Source organism: Acanthopagrus latus, chromosome 1, assembly GCF_904848185.1.
Source record: "Acanthopagrus latus isolate v.2019 chromosome 1, fAcaLat1.1, whole genome shotgun sequence".
Taxonomy (NCBI): domain Eukaryota; kingdom Metazoa; phylum Chordata; class Actinopteri; order Spariformes; family Sparidae; genus Acanthopagrus; species Acanthopagrus latus.
The window spans coordinates 7,115,418-7,136,540 of record NC_051039.1 but is presented as its reverse complement, the minus strand read 5'-3'; the positions used below and the strand labels follow the sequence as shown (position 1 = coordinate 7,136,540).

The window sequence follows — 21,123 nt, the reverse complement described above, 5'->3', positions numbered from 1 at the left end:
CCACCTCCTCACAGACAGCTGTCAGTCAAGGCTTGTTGAAACCATGATTGGAGCAGGCAAGGAAGAGGTTTGGAGGAGGCAGCTGTGATTGGCTATTTAACCAGGAAGACAGGTGAGGAGGGGTGTTATCCGGTCTTCAATGAGAGATGCTTTGTTTTTGAATTGAGTCTGACATTCAGTAGTCAATTGAAGCAGCTGCCAACTTGAAAAGCCACGAGTTAAACTCCTGATCAAAGGTCTACACGGCATCTTGTCTGCCACATCTTCCTGCCCCTTCTAACAACGGATGATGCGGAGGAAACAGTTTGTTCTCTCGTGCAGGCTTTTCTGCTGTTCTCTGTCTTGAAACAGTACCTCAAGTCCAGGGCTGTTCATCTCCCCATGGGCTCACTATCTTACAGCTCAGCTGTGGCCTGTTGGGATCAGTGGGTCAGCTGCAGCCTCGCGGGTTTGCGCCCGAGCCGCTTTGATTGTATCAGCATCAAAAGGCAGCAGGTGTCCTGTGCTTAACCATCATCTTCTTTGGTCTGAAGACTCCTTCAGTCAGAGCTCCGTAACAGCTGATCGGACAGAGATAGAGTGGTGCCATTCAGCTCTGGACCAGACTGATGTTGAGATTTTGGGAGATAAAATCATACGTTGGGTTTAATAAGTCGAATCGTTTTGCCTTGGATCCAGTTGCTGCCTGTTGATCTCATCAAGGTTATTTTAAAAACAATGATGTTTTTGACTGAAATCAGGGATGTCAATGTCACTTAACAGGAGAAATTACTTTTTAGAATATGGATGGAGTTGACCATGAGAGGGAATTATTTTTAGCTTATCTGCTTTCAGGTCAGAGCTACACCTCACCTGAAATTCACCTCACTCCTATGACGCTCACTCGCCTACAGCTCGTTCTCTTCAGAGTTGTAGTTGTTGATGCACATGGCTCTCAATCCACCATTTTACCCAAATTCAACATATCCCTGAGGTTGTTTGTCTTTTCCGTGCAAAATGCTGCATAAATTTGCAAGACTGTTATTGATGGATGTCTCCTCATTTGTCATCCCTTTGGATTCTTGGGTTGCATAATGACATAACTCTAGTCATAGTCCTCATGGTGATCTCTGTACTGACACACTATTGCAATATGTCTTCCTTTCTGACTGTGGAAAGAAAAAACAATCTGTGTGTGTTCTCGAGGTGAGTCATTTTATGCATCTAGTGTCTTCAGATTGCAGTAAGCTCTCAGCTGTATACAGTAAGTATTTATCAACCACATCTGTCACAGTTTTTAACAATCTTTGGTGCCAAATTCCGATACATTTGTAATACCTTTTCACCTGACTCCCTCCTGGGGATATAAAATCTCATTTCTCAGCTCCTGTGCCTTTATATTATTTAATTAATTAGCCTTTCTTTGGCCCTCTTTTTCCAACTGGTATCAACACGCCAAAAAGCTCAACTCATAATTCTTCCTCTCGCCTTACACACTGTCAGTCCAATTAAGTGTTTTTAAATGCCTGTTGAAACAAGCAGTGGCAGACTTATTAGATTAAAATGGAATAGAACTCATTTGCACCCCATAATCAAATAGACTGCTTTTACCATGAAAAAAAAAAAGAGAAAAACTGCTTAGCTGTGCAACTTTTACCCGCTTATTCATAGAAGTATTACTTATAATGAAATAGTCTGATTTAGTTATTTTCTCCCCTTCAACCTCATGGTGAAGGGTGAGTCAGAGAGAGAGAGAGAGACATGCTATCAGTGAATCAGTATTCATAGACTATAGCCAATTCTGCCAGCCCTGTCTCACAGCAGGGGTTCAGCTCTATGAAGATAAAGTGATTTTTCTGGAGTGAGTGACCCTAATTCTGACCCGACACACACGTACGCACACACACATTGCACGCACATACACACATAATTAAGCAGGCGCGGCTAGAATGAGATCCCCAGCTCGACTCTAAAGTTTTATCCCTGCACTCTCAGTCTCTCTTACGTCAATGCACTGAGATGTGTTTACACCACAGGGTTTCCTCCGCTCATCCGAATGCAAACTTGACCACCTCAGCCAAAGTGGGCAAATTTCAAAACTTCCAATATCTTTACCGGCGCCGTCAGCAGGCAAGCAGCATCTTGACCTCATGTCCCGCCGAAGAAAAATCTCACCTCTCGCCACGGCTCTACAGTTGCAGTAAAATTCAGAATTAATATTGGGATATTTAATGCAGCACCATGTAAGAATAATGATCATCGCTGGCCCATTTGTAAAGGACAAGTCATCAATTCTCGAGCCTAATTTCTACCACACATACGCTCGTTGTAAAGGTGCGGAGAGTCGAGAGGAGAGGGTGGAATCGTAGTGGACTATCAGCCCTGGAGCGGCAACCCTGCTCCTCTTCTCCTCCTGTCCTTTCATCCTCCTCTCCTCCCTCTCCACTCTATCACAGAGCTCATCTCCCCGGCAAATTGAATTCCTCCCCCGAATCTGCCTAAGCAGCTTCATGAGGCCGAGAGCGGAGACGCGCACGTTGCTTTGTGGAGAGAGTGCGCATGTATGTGTGTCTTTGCGTGCGCTTGCGTGCACGTCCGCCTCTTGACTCTCCTGTCACATTTGGAGGCCGATCTCTCTGTTAGGCAACATCTCACCCAAAGAGACAAAAAGCAGAGACCTTGAGCTGCCACACACTTTGACAGAGATGGACCGAGGGGCAACAAGAGAAGGAGGCAGGAACAGCGAGAGGCCGTGGTCTTGAGAAGACAGACAGGTGCTCGAATGGCGCAGAAAGAAAGACAGGTTAGGGGAGACATTGAGGAGGAGAGAGCGACGTGTTGACTTTAAGTGACAGAGAGACAGACAGCTGGGGAAGAGAGAGAGACAGATGCCATTAGTGAGTGAAACATGCTGTTGGCTGACCTTGTGCCTCTCAGATGTAGAGTTCTCTATCTCTAACTGTAGATCCTGATGGACTCTCTTCAAAGTAGACTGAGGGACTAAAGGGCAATGAGGAGTGGAGCGGGGAGGCGGAGGCAACATGCAGCTGTACAATATATATGAAGTATGAAGAAAAGTGGTTGATAAGTGGCGAGGATGGAGGCAGGTTCAGAATGTCCACATCTCCCGACTTTCTGTTTGTACAGAGTGTATGTGAACCAGGCTTTCTAATTGAGGGTCGCTTTTTGGTGAGCTGTTAAGGCTGTTGCTCTACTACTGCTCCCTCTCTCTCTCTCTCTCTCTCTCTCTCTCTCTCTCTCTCTCTCTCTCACACACACACACACACACACACACACACACACACACACACACACACACACACACACACACACACACACACACACACACACACACAGGCAGGCAGCAGTGAGTTATAGTGCTGGTCAGCAGTATGACATTGGAGCCTGCATTGCCAGCCATCGTCTGTAGAAACAAAATATTCCAAATAAATCCTTATGCTCACATGCACACTGCTCTCTCGCCCCTACACACACACACACACACACACACACACACACACACACACACACACACACACACACACGCTCACACTCCCATATAAATCTTTCTAAGATGGAACACTTCCCTTTTGTGCACGGAGCAGGCAGCTATCAATCTAAAAGAGCGAGGGAGAGAGGGCGAAACACTGGAAAGAGGAGAATGAGAAGGGGAGAAAAAGGTGGCCCTGAGACATCCACTGGGAATGAGGAATAAGGAAGGAAACAGAGACGAAGTGAGGGAGCTGGAGGAAAGACTCAAGTGAGAAAGTTGAAAAGGCAGAGAGGAGAGAAGATTGAGCTGACAGGGAAAGGAGAGAGAAAGGGAGGATGTAAAACTCTGCTGCAGAGTTATGGACCTGTCCATACATACTGTAGCAAGCAGATAAGCCTGCCCCCCTATAACCCAGCCTGTGTGTGTATGTGTGTGTAAATAGTTGATGGGTTGAATAAATCTCATTGTCTACAACCCTACCCCCACAACCCTGATGCTGTGGATCCAGGCCTCGGCACTAGCTGCTGTGTACAGACTCTTTAGCCTTGACGCCTCTATGCTGTGTGTTGGTGAGCCAGGTCTGACCACCTGAGCCAAGAGTTAAAGACTGGATGGCATTGTTTAGACCGCAGCTGCAGCCGAGCTGTTCAGGAAATGTATCTCACAAGGTTGGCTGAGTGACTTCAAATGCCTGTGAAGCGCTGTACAGTACAATATTGTGCAGGAAGCTTGACTGTAGCAGTATGGTATATGCACTGCAATTTATGATAGGATTGGTATGGTGATGCAATAGATGAAGTGAAAGTGAAGAGCCACTGTGTGTGAAGGAATGAACAAATTCCACACATCTGGAAAAATGGATGTTTAAACTTGTTACACATTTCAGCTTTCAACATAGATGTTGTTTTTTTTTGTTTTTTTTTTCAGTTACACGTTCGGCAGAGTGGGTCGGAAATCAATTTTTGCTTGCCCCTTTATAAATGATATACTTAATCAATGGTTATCAAATAACTACAACTCATGTCCAATTTGCCTCTTAGTAATAAATCAGAACGAGGACACAATGTGTTCAAGGTGCAAAGCAACAAACTGTATTGCTGTTCAGAAAATGTAACTCCTGTTTCCAGGATAATTGAGATGTTTACTTGCCATTCAGCTCATATGTGTCTTTACCTGCTGCAATTTAATCACGAGTACCAGTCAGTACTGCTCATGTAAAACTCTCAACAGAGATGAAAAAGAAGCAAAATGGCTCACTCCTAGCTATTTCCAGTTGGGCGATCTTTATTGTTGAGCCCTGTATTTGGGTTGAAAGTGACTTAAAGCTAGGGTTTGACCTTTGTATTAATGAAAAGCCTCAAGTGCAGTATACACTGGCATTTGATGTAAGTCAATCGATGCCAGCAATACAGCAGATGGTCTGTGCAGACAGAAGAAGTAGTCAAGTTACTGTCTGTGGTTCCAAGTAGTAAATGTGATAGGACTGGTGCTTTTCTGGACCGTTGAGGCGCATCAGTGCTGGAAAATAGGACATGGCAACACGGTGATGCGTGTCTACATGCACATGTGGCTGGTGCTCAGGCTTACATAGGAAACAATGGGTGCGAGTTTTTTTGACACACATCATCAGCCATGCGGGTGTTGCTCCTCGGGGTACAGCTTTATTGCCAGATATGTTTAGTAATGTCATAATTTATGACTTTGTTTAACATCAAACATGGCACACCTGAGACAGTTTTAATTGCTGCTGGTACAAACGTCAGAGTTTGTGCGATCCATGTAACAATGAACATTCAAACCATTGCAACAAATAGGCCCATGTCATTTTTTGTCAAAACAAAACGCTACAGATATTTAGAGAGGAAACTTTGATGTCAGGATGTGTTGGTAGGTTTTATCACCACAGTCTGCAGAAAGAGGAATCCTTTGATAGACTTCAGTAATAGAGTGGGCGATCTCCAAACAGAGTCCCGGTAAATCCAGTTAGATGAGTACTCTCTCTTCATCTCTCTCTGAAACACTCACTCACACACATACACACACACACACACACACACACACACACGCACACACACACACACACACACGCACACACAGACTTACAGCCTTTTGGCTACAGGAGCAGGAAGCAAGTATACACTTGTTGGTTTGATGCCGGACCTCTTTTGTAAATGTAAAATGCGTTATTATTTCTGCCTTGACATTTGCTAAGTGGCACTGACCAGCAGTATTACTGAATATTTTCATTCCAGTCGGTTAGTACGTACAGTGAAGTCAAGTTACATTGGTATGTCAGTGTTTTGTTCCACTCAGTGTTTGCGCAGAGACATAAATTCATTATCTGTATTGTTATTTGTGGCGGATGAATGCAGATAAAAATAGCTTGGCTGTCAAGGGATGACTAACACCGACTTTTTCAAATGATAAATGTATTTCCTTTGTCTGTGTCTGTCTGTCTGTCAGAGGTGGCTCCCTACCTGCGCGGGGGTGGACAGCGGCAGCAGGTGGTGTTGGAAGGAAACAGACTGGTGCTGACCTGCCTGGTTGGAGGCAGCTGGCCTCTGCAGTACCGCTGGACTTTCAACAACAGCAACATCACCGACTGGACCCAACAGTACAGGTCAGTTGTCAATAACTGATTATGAATATCTCTCAATCCAAGCCAACCTGTTTGTCTCGCTGATGTCTTTTCTCTTATCCCTGTATCCTTGCTTTTGAGAATCTACTGTGTTCAGTCATGCCTGAAGCATGGAAAACAGCCGCCCGTAAGTGATGGAGTATGTTTAGTGAAGGTCGGAACATTTAGACAGTGGAGCCAAAGTGAGATTAATAATTACATTAGCACCATAAATATGTATATGGTCTGGGGAAAGAAGAGGCGATTCAATCAATAAGTCCGAGCTTCTCCCTCTTCTTCTCTTCCTCTGGCCTGCTGTCCCTGTGTGTGCTGCTTGGTAAGAGCTAAGCAGTCCCTCTCGGCAAAACTGCAGCTGTGAAACAAAATTGTTTTTCACATCATTCAGAAATGGAGGGAATCTTGGGAACTCATACACACCGAGGGAGGGGGAGGTTGAGCCAGCATTTTGTAGGCAGTCGCTGTTCGAGCCAGGAGGCTCCGTGTAGCTCTGGACCGCTCTCAGCGTTCTGGCTAGTTTAGTTTGGTGAGGCTGGGGCTGTGCTGAATTGGCGGGGTGCAGTGACTATGCAAGTGTGTGTGTGTGTGTGTGTGTGTGTGTGGGTGTGTGTGTGTGTGGGTGTGTGCGTGCGTGCATGTGTGAATGCGAGACCATCTGGAATTGTTAGCCTTTTTCTTCTAGTTAGTTTAGTGCACGCAGGTAAGTCGTCCACTAATTGAAGAGTTGGTGGTTCAATCTCTGGCTCCTCCTGTGATATGTTTTGTTAAAGTATTCTTGAGCAAAACACTCAAACCCCAAATGGTCCTGATAATTAGGCTGGTGCCTTGTATCGTGGCTTGCTGCCATTTGTATCTGATTAAGAGAGTGTGTTTGTGTGTGTGTGCGTGTGCGTGTGTGCGTGTGTGTGTGTGTGTGTGTGTGTGTGAGAGAGAGAGAGACCAAATGTTAGACCCATTGTAAAGTAATCTGGATAAAAGCGCCACATAAAATCAGTCAGCTCTTCTTTTTACATTCAAAATATTACTGGCGTAGACAGTATCACACTTTGTCTCCTCCTGTGCCCTCTCTTTAGAATACACTTGTATTCCTTTTATTTACCTCTTATGCTGTTTAATGTACTGGATAGTGGAGAATTCAGATGAGCAGCGCTGGAAACAGAAATGATACATGCTAATACAAACTTAAGTTACACTTCCTTCTCCAGCATCAGCTACGGTAGCCTCTTATTTTATACACATACAGCAGTGAGTTATAATAAAATCATCACGAGACAAAACTGACTCGCAAAACAAATAACGAGGCAGTATTGGCTTTGTTTTTCAGAACACTGTTGACAAGGCTACTGTATCGTCTTCGACACTGTATCACATTTGTGGTGGCTGACAGCGTTATTTTTTGCAAGTAATGCTTTTCAAGCCAACACTTGTGTTCATTCAATGCTGCCTAATTGGGCTGGTAAGAATATAGCAACCTGCTCCACTTGCTTTTCTCATCGAGCACAAACACATCACTGAAAACAACAAGAGAATGCCTTCTCTTTTGTCAGGAAATAGAGAAACCTGATGAGTTAGGTCCTTTTGCACTTTTGGTTCCCTTGTTTTTTTTTTTTTTTAATGGCTTTTTGGTCAGACGCCTAAAGAAGTTTGTGGTTAACACAAGATGAAAAGAGTTGCATATTTTGTACTACGATGTACAAAGGTCAGTAATTAACCCACTCATAAGTTTTGAAGCTGTCTTACTAAAGGTGGTCGCTAACAAGCAGCTGAGTGAGCCTGTGAAGGTAATCAGGGACATTATAAAAATCACAACACCGAACACGGACAGTTATTTACTCATCATCCGCCTTGACAGCTTCTTTGTGTTTATTCTGGTTTATATCTCACAAACTATTCAAACACAAACTTTCCAACTTGCAGGTAAGTAGGCGACGTATATATTCATTTACAGCATGTAAATAAACTTTTACTTCTGCCGATTGCATTCATGCGTTAAAAGTCATCAAAGCAAGTGTCATTTTTGATGGTTATCTCGCTTTACTTTGTGATCGATACGTTATTAAAAAAAAATATACCAAGGCACACTGCTTTGTCCTGTTGACTGTTAGTTGAAAGGCTTAGGCACCAAGTCCATTTCTGAAAGGCTTTTTGATTTTTGCAAAGCTGTGTGCCTGGGTATATTTTGATGATGACTTATTGATCACAAAGAAAGAACGAGCCTAACCTATCGCTTTTTTGGTTTCATGAAACGTCCTTGGATCCTAAGAGCACCTGTTTTTTGATACGTGGAGTCGTGAGGTAGCGCTCCTTCTATTGGCATTCTCTCTTTTCATCTTAAACTTTTGTTCACCACAGTGTGCATTTTCTGCAGTTAATTGAAAAGATCCAATATGCGTTTTTGACGAGGGAACCAGGGCGATGCGAACTTCATTGTTGACATAAAAAAAGATGCGTCATCCCTGCAGCACTCTATGGACAATGACTCATCTTTATATTACTAGTTTTAATGAGGAACGATGTGTCCCTCTGTATTCACACTTTTACTCAATGTCTTGTCACACATCACAACAGCACACTTTGTAGACACACATCTCGTCCTCTCAGCGTTCAGACCGATGCTCAGCGAGGGTTCGATCAGTCTGAGCTGAAGCTGTCGTGCCGCGAAAACCTGATTCAAATCGTTCTTGTCTGGAATCACACAGGGAATTTCACACACAGGGCTGAGTCTGTGTCAGAGAAATTTACTGAGAAATTATTGTACTGATTTGGACCTGTCAGCATTGTACTTTGTGTTTAGTGAGAAATATGGAGGAAAACTGGTTGGGATTTTTGTGACAGCCCCACAGCACACTCATATTAAAGACATAATGGAACACAGACACCGAGAGAAAGAGATGCAGGGTTAGGAAGTGTCCAATATCAAAATCTGTTTCCGGATGAGAGCTGCTGTATAATGTGTCATTCCTGATTGAAATGGAATTGCGTGTGTGAGTCTTTTATGTACGGGTGTGTGTGTCTGTGTGTGTTGGCATCATACACTGACAGCCTGGGAGTTAAATACTTGGCTGTCCTGGTAGTCATAATGAGCCCCAAAGCGATGTCCAGTTTTACTGTGTCTATCCGGTTTGTGTGTAATATGTGTGTCTGCGGCATGTGTGTATATGCACTTGTGTGTTTGTCCAGCATGGCACCAACCTAGATCCTATGCCAAGCTTCCCATTAGTGAAGCACAGTCCATTAAAACCCCATTAACAACCCATCTCAGAGAAAAAAAAACATGCACACCGTCAGAAACATTGCATGCGCAGCACACACACACACACACACACACACACACTTACACACATATACTGTACATATGCACCACTCCGCCTTCCCTTCTGTTATTGACAACCTTAGGCCAAATCCTTTCTCAGATCAAGGTCATTTAAAAGGAATTACACAAGAGTGTGTGCATACGAACAAACAGAACTCCACCTTCCCTGCCTTCTGCCTCGTTGGTCTCCAGTTGCCACTGCCAACACTGCCTTTCTCCCGCAGTTTTGCTGACTCACATTTCTTTAAACCTAGTTCACTGTATTAAAACTCTTCACACAATCAGCACAACAAAAGTCAGTGTGGACTTACCTGTGGATTACAGTTCATTGCTTCACACAAAATCCATCTGCTGACCACATCTATCAAAATTCATAAACTGTTTTCTCCCTCAGACTCAGGGTTTCACAGTCTACCTCACAGAACAATGATTTCATGAAACCCTGTGATAACGATGGTGTCACGATACAACACTTCTGAAATAATTGGTGATTATGAATAATTGACTTTGCGAGACAATCGATAAAAAGAAAGCCTTTTGAAAGGTATTACATTATTTGTGATTCCTTCCCACATATCATACGGTAGCACTAAAGAAGTACTGCTTTTTGTTGTAATGATATCATTTTGAATTATATGTCTTACTAATAATGAGTTTGAGTTGATCCTCTTTGAGTTGATGTTGTCCATGAAGTGTTTTGGTTTCATTTTTTGATGTGATGTGATGACCATTTTGCTGGGTTGCATGTTGTTAAAGAGAGTCAAAGAGAAAAAACAGCAGATCAGTCTAGAGAAATGTGAATTAGCATTCGACAAAAAACGGTTGCAGTATTTATTGATAGCTCAGATATAAAAGACCCTAATCTGTATGCCATTTGTTTGTTTCTTCATCTGTAGGTTGTCTGTTTCGTCGTTGAAGAGGACTGATGCTGGCCTGTATCAGTGTATCGCGAGGAACAGGATGGGAACAGTTATAAACCGGAGGACAGAGGTGCAGGTGGCCTGTAAGTAGACAGGAGTTCACACCATCATAACAACAACAATACAACATGTTTCTTTAAAAAAATGACTAATTTCTGTTTTTGAGGAAAATGGGACCAGCTGCAACTTGGTTCACACCATCAAGCAACCTCTAGTATACAACTGACATGACATTTAGTCATCCCTATTTGCATTCAAAAGAAGTGTCAAAATAAACCTCTTCATGTTTTTTCACACTGAAAGAAGGTGAAAAAGATCTCTGTGACTATTACTAAATTATTATTTTTGCTCTAACCATGGAATTTAATTTCTGGTGGACTTTAAGATATCGATGGAATATCTCAGTGTGTTGACCAATCGTAAGCCTTCTTGACAGTGCCGACCTTTAAAGGAATTGCGAGCCAGACTGAGCTATCATAGTGGTCCACAACAACATCTTTTGAATAAACTGTTTGAATGTGCAGTACTGTCTGGTTTATGACCGAGCTCACTAGCTTGCTAAACAGCTCTGAGAGCTTGTCTACTTATCTAATAATCTGTTTGATGGTCAGGGGAGGGAAAACAACCCACTACAGTAAAACTCAGAATGAATATTAGTAATTGGCTCGCAAGCATCTTCACTAAATCACCAATTATCAGGAACCACATATTTGAGACACACGGATGAATTTTACTGTGCCACTGCTTGCATTAATATTCTTTCTGGCTAAATGCAGTTTATTACATTGGTGTTGGTACTGTGTCTTCTCTCTCTTCATTCAGTTTTGGGGAACTTTTCCGCTGAGGAGCAGAGAAAGACGGCGACTCAGGGCCGAGCAGCCATCATCAGCCAGCCTCCCCTTGCTTCTTTCCCCCGACCTCTTGTGACATGGTTCAAAGACGGACACAAGATAATCCCCAACAACCGAATGTAGGTGTCTCTTTGGATTTTTTTTCTCTCTTCCTTTCTCTCCCTCTTGCACACACTCTCGTTTGTATCTTGATTTATGCACCCATGGTGGTAAAGAGCGTGCAACAAAATACTGCTTGAGATAAAATTTTAATTTTACAGTTCTTATCCCCGTGGTATATTAATTAGCGTGCTGTAGCAGCACAAAAGTTCTTTTTAATCCTTGCGCACCAATTGTTATGAATAATACTCCATTTAGATAACTGACCCTTTTCATTAGACATCTGTACAATAGACCTTGGTCATTATCAAGAGAAGATTAAATGGGTTTTTCAATAAATCCAATCTTTTTCACTTGTCTAATCTACAAGGTTATTAAGTAATTTTAGGTGCATGGGAAATGTTCTTTTATATTAATGGTGCAGTGGAGATGTGAAGGTCCCTCGATGTGTTGTGTAAGTTGTATTTCACAGTATTTTGTTTTATGCTGTTGTCTGGCTCCTTTTGAAATGCCTGTAATTTGCATATTATTCCGCAGCTGCTACAGCTATCCTGTCAGTGTCATTATTTTGAAAAATGTTCACGCAGTGTATTAATAATGTAATTATTCAGACAGAGCAGGGGATTGTAGGTTTGTTGAGGAAGGTTTCCCAATATAATGCGCCACAGATTGAGGCAGTATCCTAAATTATTTTAGAATATGTACCTGTTTGAATCTACTCATCAGTGAAAGTAGGTATTGAGAGACAGACCTTCAGTGGTTTTACGAGGCTGCTTTCACATTCTGAGATAACTATCTCCCCATTAGGAACACTAACTGCTCCCCGGTGTGTTATTGAGTGGAATTATCAGTGGACTCTATGTACACGTAAATGGCCAGACAGCAACTTTTTTTATGCCTTTTAATGACAGTCACAACCTCAAAAGGGCCTTCGAGAAAGCTTTGTGGAGTCAGGTTACATAAGCAGTTTTACTGTTATTATTTTTGTCTTGGGTTCACATCGAATTTGACACTGCTTTTTAATTTGAATGAGCATGGAAAATGGCTCTCCCGCTAACTTAATGTGGCTTCCTTGAGTCTGGCTTAATGACAGCAGAATGCAATTATTCTAGTGCTCAAGACACTGCCTGCATCGAAAGTGTTTACTGTCTGAGCATCACCACCACAGTGCTCTTACCCCACTTTAATGTCACACACCACAAATAAGAGCACCGCTACCATTGCCACTGGCAATTAAAAACTAAACATTAATAAATAAATATCCAACTGAAGTCATGGTGGAATGAAATCCCCTAGTGCTACAAATGTGCACCTGTCTTTGAGGTAGTTTAATGGCCACTTATCCAAGTAGCATCGATAGCAGGTCATAAAGAGCAGCCCAGACAACCCTTTTTCACAGCAACCCTCACCCAGATCCTTTTGTAACGTTCTCAAGAGGTACAAGGGCCACTAATAAGTCAGTTCAAATACAGCTACACATTACCACCATAGGGGCTGAAGGCTGTTGAAAAGAACTGGTTCATAAAATGTGTTCTCTGACCACGTTTGAAGGCAAAAGTGTGAATACTGTCCACATTCAGAGGTGGGGGTATAAAGCCAGCCTTCATAGATGGGAGCGAGAAAGCGAACACTTACTGGGAATACTGGCGCTCACATTCAGATATTCCTTCAGTGAAGGCTGAAGGTGTTTGGGCACTTTTTTTTGGAGAATACTGGCACCTTTCTTCTTGTTTTACTACAACGTACTGACATGGACCTAATTACTTAATTAACCTAATTAAGTCAATACTACAGTATGTTCAAGAGGTTGTCACTGATGTGAAGTTTAACAAACTGGAACTTGGCTCTGATAGTAGCTGATGGCTGCCCAGCCTCCACCAGTCACACTTTATTTATTTAGATATGTATTCCTTGTAGTTGAGCTTTTATCCAGGCTTTAATGAAATTAGAGATTGTTCTTTATTGTGGGCCAATGGGAGTGGGTTGATAACGCTGACTAATTGGCTATCAGCTTTTTCCTGCTTCAGACTATTGTTATTATATCAGCCTTTAACGATCCACCATAGGTCCACCTGTATTATTATTTCTGTAGATTTATTTTCTTTCATATATAATGCAAATTGAATGCAGAGCTTAACAGATGCAGTATGCAGTATGTTTATATTTGCACATTGAACAAACAACCAAGAAGTATCTATCTGCTTGCCCAGGCATTTCATTACACCAGGAAAAAAAAGAAAAAAAGCTTTGGTTGGTGGTAGGGATGCATATTTGAAGACCCTTATCCTGAACCACCTGCAAAAATAACAGCAGCCAAACAGATTAGTTAGAAATGTAATGAAGCAATAGAGCAACACATTTACAATTAGTAGCAAAAATGCATAAAATGAAGATAATGAATGCTGAGTTGAACCTGAGGTGGCTGCTAAGATTGCAGGAGAAGCGCTGATGTAACAGTTGCAGCAGCAGGTTAGCAGAGCGTTTTAAACACCTTATGATTTGACTTTGAGCAATTGGCTGCAACACTTTGGCAGGTGGATGATGCTGTGGCCTGTGTTGGAACCAGTGTACTGTATGTAGCTTATGTTGCCACACTGGCTCCATCTCTCTTTGCCCTTTATCTTGATTAAGTTGAGAAAAAAACTGATAAACACCCTGCCTGTAAAAATGCACAGTCCGTGCATTTTACAATCAAGAAAAGCCATTAAATTCAGCTTTTTTTTCCCTCAGCTATTTACTGCAGACACGGGTAGTTTCTACTGAATACCTGACTGCCTCCTCTAAAGTCACAAGAAATTAACATATTTTTTATGAAATACTGTTTTAGTGACATTCTGGGAATTAAAAACAGAGGTGCTGTTTCACACTGCAAAGGTCTTACACTTAATGTCTCGGGTGTTTTATCTAGACCATATAGCAGTTTTATGCACATAGAGGGAGACAAGTCACCTCCAATATTTGATATACAATAAATCATCGCCCATCTCAATTAACTGTATGGAGACAATCTCTCCCCTACACCAATGGATGAGAGAAACAGACATAAACTAAGCCACAGACAGACTCAGCAGTCACTATTTCACACAACATGACAAACAGCTGGCACAGCTGCACATCAGACCAGAGGGTTTCTCTCTGACAGTCAATGGCCAGTCAGTTAGATCAGTTCAGTTAAACACTCAGCTCAGCCCCCATCTATCTGCTGGTCATTCAAGGTGCTCACTAACCTTAACCAACAATCCACTTGCTTACCACAATTTATGAAAAGTATATGTGAATGAATCTTTCACTGAGCGTTACTAAACAAAACCCGTTCTCACCTGATGACTGGGATCTCTTCTCAGATCAAACAAGAATATATTGAAATTGCTAGATCCTGATTTTTATTTGGATTCTCATAAAATTTTACTTTCTCATGCAGCCACCTTCATATTCCTTTCATTTCTTTCATCAAGATCCATGCATTATTCCCTGAGAAAATGATAATGTAGGAAAATCCCCTATCATGCAATCTTTATCCAGTCCTGCACCAAAAGTTAATGGGATGTATCCTCGTCTGACACCCATCCTCCATTCAAGTCCCCTGGAAATCCATTCCTTAGTTTCTGTGTTGAATCCAGCTGACAAACCAACCAATGAACAGGTTGACAGAGACCAACAGACATAACGTGAGGAGTGTCTGAGAAACTCTCTCCTCACTGACTGATTAGATGTAATTTTTTAATTTCTCTTGCTGAGTACACACTGGGGGCACAATGGTGTTATCAGTGAATCTCACTACATCATTTTCAAGTATTAATATAATCTGGATCAAAAAAAAGGTTTTATCTCTGCGCTGAGATGAAATATTCTGATTTGCTTGCAACCCACATACATACTGTGATGAAGATTCATGCATAACACTTCCTTTGAACCCTCATAGAAAAGACTAATTTGCACCTTTCTTTACAGCTCCCCTCTTGTCTCTACAAGACATGTCTTCCTCTCCCTTTCCCTCCCTCTCACCTCCCTGCTCCGTCTCTCACTCCTGCTTTTCTGCCTCTAAATTATTCTTTATAGTGCTTTGTTCCCTCCGCTGGCTCTCCTTCGCTCACTCTCTGTCTCTCTTACAGTAATTATCATGCTACTGGATATACTGTTACAGAACCCATAAACTTCTGTTCCTGAATAAACTGCTTAACTGCTGTGGTGCACGCACACACAAACACAGACGCGCACTCACTCACACACACACACAATCTGTCTCTCCAGACCAATCTCAGTAGCGTCTACCTGGAACGTCTCTGTGAGCACTCATGCGTGTCAGAGTGAGCGCACGGGATATTTGCACGGCCCTGCGTGTGTGACGGTGTGTGTGTGTGTGCGTTTGTGTGTGCGTGCGTGAGGTTACGCTGGCTGATCCTGCGGTCCGGTGAGACAGGGCCAGATGGTGCCTGGCGGTTGGCTGTCTTCTTGGTGACCGAGCTGATGATGTTGTTTATGAAGTTTATTGATCCGATATGCATCGCTCCCAGAGTCCCCAGCCCCATCTCGATGTCTGTCTTACTGCTTCTCCCACCGCTCTCAATTTATGTCCATGTGCCTGCCCCTAACCCCACTCTGCATATCCAACGCACACACAACCCCATTCCTTCTGTGCGTTTGTGCTCCCCCTTGCCCCTCACTTCCATACACACACACGCAGACACACACATCCTATCTGTCTAACAGCATTCCCAAACTCCCCGGCCCTCAAAATACTGGCCAGAAAAGAACTTACAAGCTGTCACTTCCCACTCGCTCTGCTCTAATCTAATGGAGCCTTCACTCCCTGCCCCCCTACGTCTAACACTGGTCTGCCATCACTCCGATTCGCAAACCAACCCTGTTTTCACATGGGCTCTGAACTTCAGACGTGTTGAGTCTGTTTTCTCTTCTGCTGTCCAGCAGCAGTCAAAACAACTTTTTTGGGACTGTGCTTGGAGCTTGATATATATTGTAGCTGTGACCTGCAGCCCAGGTCGAGAAGAGCGAGCTGCTGCTTTTAATTAGCTCTGAGACCTGTGGCAGATGGACGTGAATTGATTCTCATAGCCAGCAGCTTCAAGAGGACAGCCAGGATGAGGAGAATTAGAACTGTCCTTTCTTCTTCCAGCGGGGGAGCCCAGATTGTTCAAATAGAGGCAGTGATCTATGCAGAAGCATGGCGGGACAGACAGTGAATATTTCAGATTCTTGTTGCTGGGGAGGTGATGGGTGTGTAGAGTGCTGATGTCTCAGGTGGTCAATGTCAGGCCTGGGCCTTATGGGAGATATTTCTCCTCATAGGCCTGACCCAAGCAGCCATATGCTGTAGAGATGTGTGTGTGTGTGTGTGTGTGTGTGTGTGTGTGTGTGTGTGTGTCTCGACGTTCATTCATTTTAATTTGTCAAACACCACTTTAACAGAGGGAGTGATTCATTATTTCACTTCTTTCCATCAAACACACACACGCACACACACAGCAGAGGCCTGAACAGAAGGAACTTTCTCGCTGTCTGAACTTTGCAAGCAGATGTTGTGTGTGTTTGTCTCCGCGAGGGTGTGCACATATGCATGTGTGCGTATTAGACAGACCGCGAGATCAAGAGAAAAAGGGCATCATTTGGAGGGAGACTCAAAGGATGTGTAGGCTTGGAATCCACCACATGTTGGAAGTGGCCATATGAACGGTCTTCCATCTACTACTGCACCACTGCGGCTCATAATGACTCAGTTTCTCACGGCAGCCAAAGGGGAGGATCAAAGTGACTGAGAGAGAGGTAGAGGAAGACATGAAGGAAAAGTTACAGGAAATGAATATGGAGTAAAGGGTTTAAGCTCATCTCAATCCATTGTGTCTGGGGCTTAATCTCTGGAGCCAACAGGAGCTTAAATACTGTATGTGACTCTCTTTTCAATTAAATGATTTAGGTACCTTCGGGATTACAAAAACATCACAGACATGTAGGATTTTAAGACATATGGCTGCTCTGAGTAGAGCCACGTGCAAGTTTTCTCTACTTGCCTACATATCGTCTGCAGTCTTGTAATTCACTCAGGTTTATTGCAAAAACTGACTCACATCCTCTGATACTGAGCACGGATTTGAGTCTTATCTTAATTTTGATCATTAATTGGATTTTAGTCTATTCAGAGAACATTAGGGACTTGGTTGTAAAAACCTGCTAACAGTATCCAGGTTTCTGTTCATCGACTTCACCTCAGGTGTATTTCAGATTTTTCACACATCCAACATATGTGCCATTTTGTACCAACTGAGTGTGCTGAGCAGTTGAGGGTTGAATCTAGCTCCTGGCTGGCTGGACTGTATTCACCACTTTCCTGCCCCATTACGTTCCTCCTTTTAAACTCGAGTGACTAAAACATTAATCCTCAGCATCACCACTTTTATTCAGCATATTGTGAGGCATTTCCATTGGCACCTTTGGCAGCTCTGAATCATACCGTGCTGCACCGATTTGCATTTCCATTACCAGCTTTACCGAGTTGAGCCGCACCAAAACTGCCTGCCCCCTCTCCCAGCTGGGCTGCGGTGACGTCTCCTGACCGCAGCCAGTCATAACTTTACCCCTTCTCCCCCTCAAACCAGCCTGTGTCGCAGTGCTCAACTCATGTCTGTGCAGGAAACCAGAGAGAAAGAAGTCTTTAAAAGTCAGTGTGTGTTCAGCTCTCAGTAATTTTGTAGCTCCCAACCAAATCTCTGCGGTTTGAAGTTATGTTTCCTTCCAGCGTACGTGTTTGTACTGTCAGACATCTGCTGGATTTCATCATGCCCACTTTCAGCCTCTACAAGATTTGTGTTCTATCTTAAGATTTCCTGATTTTTCAGGTTTATAATAAAAGCTTTTAAATAACTAGATAACAGCACTTTTTTTGGTGACGAATTTATAGGAAATGAATCCTGTGAGGAGGGAGAGTATTTACAGCTTTTCCTTTAACCCCTACTCAAGACAAGCACGTCATCAGCCCTGTTGTAATGGAAATGCAAATCCCTGCCACACTGGGCTGATGTGCCAAGTCAAACTGAGTCAAGCCAGAATGTGTATGTAATTTTAGCCCAACATTACATTGCTCATCACCATATTTTTGTTTTTTTTACTGACTATTATGTTGGTTATGAATGTACAAAACATGGCAGAAAGAAGAAGGTGGTGGAAGGATACGGGCTTATCCAGGTCAAACACATGACCTCCATACTCTATAAACCAGTTCATAAGTGGGATTATCCCCATTTATGAGTGCATTTACATGGACACCAGTCCATGTAAATGCACTCTGTACAAGAAGTCCCTCTAATTGAATGACAAAATATGTTGTTGGTTCTTGCCCTTTAGATCGACATGTAGGAGGGTTTTTTAATCTGAGGCTCTTACAGCAGGACAACATCATTTGTGTCTGTAGAACAGTTTGACAACACTAAGGTTAATGTTTGGTTCTGGCACAAAAGCCACCTGGTTAGGGATATCTCATGAATTTGGTTAAAAACAACGACCGTGATAAAGTGATGGAATGACCTTAATCATGTTTAAAAAGAATCCTAGTTGGTAATGAACTGCTGTCTTCTGTGTCCGATGTTTTGTTGACCCTTTGGCGCTTTGTAATAATAACAGTTCCTCCTTTGCCCCCTCCATAATTACTGCTGTCCCTGAAGTGCTTTGGCTCTGGAACAACTGATGCAGTCCTTGGGAGGACAGTCTCAACGATGGATTGATGCAGTTACAGCAACGTCTGTAAGCGTTCATCGGGTGCAGAGCATGGAAAAAGTTCACCCAAATCTATTCCAAAGCCAAATCAGTTTTATTCTCCAGACATTTACAGCGCATTGAGCATTTAAATTATTTCACATAAATGCACTGAAAAATCGCTGCCACATCCTTTAGTATTTTGTTAGTTGTGGTCTTACAGCGGTTAAATTATTGTAATATTTCCTACATTAGCAATCCAAACAGTCCCGCTCTTGCAAGGCAATCTACTTGATAAACAGGCCACTCTTACCAGTCCGACTTGCTTGGCTAAAATTTGCCACGTATGTCTTCATTTGCGGTGTAATTTTTGCCCGTATTTGATGTCTCTGTATTAATGTAATATGTTGACAGCTTTCCAGAAAATATTAGATTCATAAGAGCTTGATCTGGTTTTCCTTTTTTTTCCCAAGAGGCATAATAGCCCTAGTCCTCTAATTGTCAGTTTATGTAAGGCTTGTCATGAGTAATTGTAGTCATTAAAGTTATTTAAAACAAGAGGAAATATCTACTGTACATTAGCCAAAAGCACCTACCTGATCAAGACGTTATGTTACAGTTAATTGCCTTTTTGTCACTAATGACATTGAAGGGCAGTGGCTAAAAGATACTCCACTGTGATGTGATGTGAAAATAAGAACACAGCATTTCATGGCAGATTTGCACATTGATTAATTGTAGAGTAGAAAGTAAAAGACGGGACATAAAGCAACAAGAATTCTTTTTTGACGCCTGCCTGAACTTGATATTTTCCAATTTACCTCTCCTCCCGTTCTCCTCTTTTTTGGCTTTCCTCTTTCCTTCCCTTTCCATAATTGAATTGCTCCTTTGGTCGCTTAATGTGGCGGCAAATAACAGAATGAAAATTCTCTACTGTAAACTCTTCTTCCATTTCCCCTTCGATATCTCACCTCTCTTCATTTCAAAAGGACACGTGTCCATTTCTCTGTCTCTCTTGTTTGCTTCTTGTTCTCAGCCTCCCTCTCACTGTGTTCTTTTCATACTTGTCCAGCCAAACTGGAGCACAATTTAATGTTTAATGTTCAGCAGTCCACATTAGAATGAAGCCATTAATCATATTCTGTAACAACTGTTGACAGTAAAATTTGTGGCACTTTTGCTTTTTGAACATTGTTCATTATTCTTTTTTATTACGTAACAGAGGCAGGGTAACATTTCAGACTTAACTGTTAACCAGTGCTGTTAACATTAGTAACTGATTCTCATTCTTTATCAAGCCACCGATTGACACTTCAGTGCAAAATATGTCAATATATCAGTTAAATGTAAAAATAATAAAATAATCACAAGTTTAACTGACTAGTATTTCTAGTGCCAACTCCCCCCGGGTATCAGCGTTTAGTCAACTAGGTTATGTAAGTATGAACATGAACATTTAATCTTAATTAGATCGAAAATATCAAAACTTTTCCAAGTAAGAGGGAGGGTGGAGCTGCGGAGGAAGCTGTGGTACAAGTGTAATTGGCACTGAGGTTTGAGCAGACTAACAGTGAGAAGTGTCACATTGTGAAGCACTTGACACACTTGTATGATTCTGATTCAACTTCGCTAGTTGCAAGACTCAACCAAACAGCTAATGAATGAGCCTGTGATTGTGAAGCTTGAATGAAGCAGCTGATGCCAATCAGCAAATGCGAGTGCGACTTAATTGCTCTGACTGAACTAATGCTGTGTTCCATTAGTATTAAATCACAGATGAGTTCAGTCAGGTTTAGACAGCCGACAGCACTGTCTGAAAAAACACAGCCCATCATTGATTTGAATGGGAGCACTCCGTCATTGTAGCGGTTGTGCCAAGCAGAGAAGTCTGACAAAACAAAAATACAGAAAAGTTGAATCTGTTTTGATTTAAACGTACTTCCCGATGAAGGCCTTAATGGCGGAAATGCTTTGCCATATTTTTTACTGTTGTTGTGATTCAACATCCATAATGAATTGCTTTGGCTTTTCAAACTCATTACCCTCTTGAGTGCCTCAGATTTTTCTACGATTCAGGTTTGATTTAAGCAATGTGACATCATCTGGCACGTAGGGGTGCAAGTCTTCAG

The 21,123-nt window shown here is 42.4% G+C and overlaps 1 protein-coding gene across 7 annotated transcripts in view; it reads left to right on the top strand.

Moving 5' to 3' along the window:
• LOC119027094 (protein sidekick-1-like) overlaps positions 1-21,123 on the top strand; it is a 249,784-nt gene that overhangs the window by 81,166 nt on the left and 147,495 nt on the right. For all 7 annotated transcript variants that reach the window (XM_037111970.1, XM_037111980.1, XM_037111996.1 and 4 more), the window contains exons 2-4: positions 5,936-6,092; positions 10,317-10,423; positions 11,163-11,310. In XM_037111970.1, coding sequence (XP_036967865.1) covers positions 5,936-6,092; positions 10,317-10,423; positions 11,163-11,310 — 412 coding nt within the window. The remainder of the gene's footprint in view (positions 1-5,935; positions 6,093-10,316; positions 10,424-11,162; positions 11,311-21,123) is intronic.